This window comes from Limulus polyphemus, unplaced genomic scaffold, assembly GCF_000517525.1.
Source record: "Limulus polyphemus unplaced genomic scaffold, Limulus_polyphemus-2.1.2 Scaffold8292, whole genome shotgun sequence".
Lineage (NCBI taxonomy): Eukaryota > Metazoa > Arthropoda > Merostomata > Xiphosura > Limulidae > Limulus > Limulus polyphemus.
In genome coordinates this window covers 15,407-16,327 of record NW_013673902.1, presented here as the reverse complement: position 1 = coordinate 16,327, position 921 = coordinate 15,407, and the positions used below count along the sequence as shown (strand labels likewise).

General features: G+C 33.7%; 1 protein-coding gene across 1 annotated transcript in view; it reads left to right on the top strand.

The window, feature by feature from the left end:
* The window catches only part of LOC111083133, a 29,793-nt gene that overhangs the window by 15,808 nt on the left and 13,064 nt on the right, over positions 1-921 (top strand). The window contains exon 5 of the mRNA XM_022379410.1: positions 609-762. Coding sequence (XP_022235118.1) covers positions 609-762 — 154 coding nt within the window. The remainder of the gene's footprint in view (positions 1-608; positions 763-921) is intronic.

The window sequence follows — 921 nt, the reverse complement described above, 5'->3', positions numbered from 1 at the left end:
ACTGATGGCACTTTTCTACATTTTGTAAAATGATAAATAAACACAACACTGATGGCACTTTTCTACATTTTGTAAAATAGTAAATAAACACAACACTGATTCACTTTTCTACATTTTGTAAAATGATAAATAAACACAACACTGATGGCACTTTTCTACATTTTGTAAAATAGTAAATAAACACAACACTGATGGCACTTTTCTACATTTTATTTCTTTTAACTGTAAAGTAGTCACAGTGTTATTATTCTCATTCATCCAGTCTCCTCATCACAACATGAGAAAAACAGGCAAGGAATGTGGTATTCTCGTTTAACCAGTACCCTTGGCAAAACACAAGTAAAGCAAGCAAGGTGTCTCGTGAAAAAGTATAATGTTGTTATTCATGGTTTTTAAACCCAATGTCACAGGTTTATGATTAATACCATTTTTCCTCCATTTCTAAAATGCATCTAATTTCAAAATTATTGCTTTAAGATTGGGATTTTTACACTTAGAATTGGGAAAATTATAGGCCTTTTGACATTTGCTGATATAGACAAAATGTTTTTAAAATGTAGAGTTAAACTGTTACTGATAGCAAAACTTCCCTCTTGGTTACTTCCCAGTCTTCCCGAGCTCTCCCTTCTGCTGCGAGGCTTCAGCGTGGAAAGCTAGTCCACTGGGAACTCTGCCGATTGCTTTTGTCTACTTACAGTAGTCTGCGGAGAAAACTGATTGAATATTTGAAGTTGTTACCTCCGTGGCATCAACTACAAGTGGGTAAGTAATCTTGTAATGGTAGTTTTATCATTACGTTATATTAAGCAAGCTACATTTCAAACCTTGTGATGGTAATTTTATCATTACGTTATATTTAGCGAGCTACATGTCAAAGCTTGTAATGGTAATTTTATCATTACGTTATATTTAGCGAGCTAC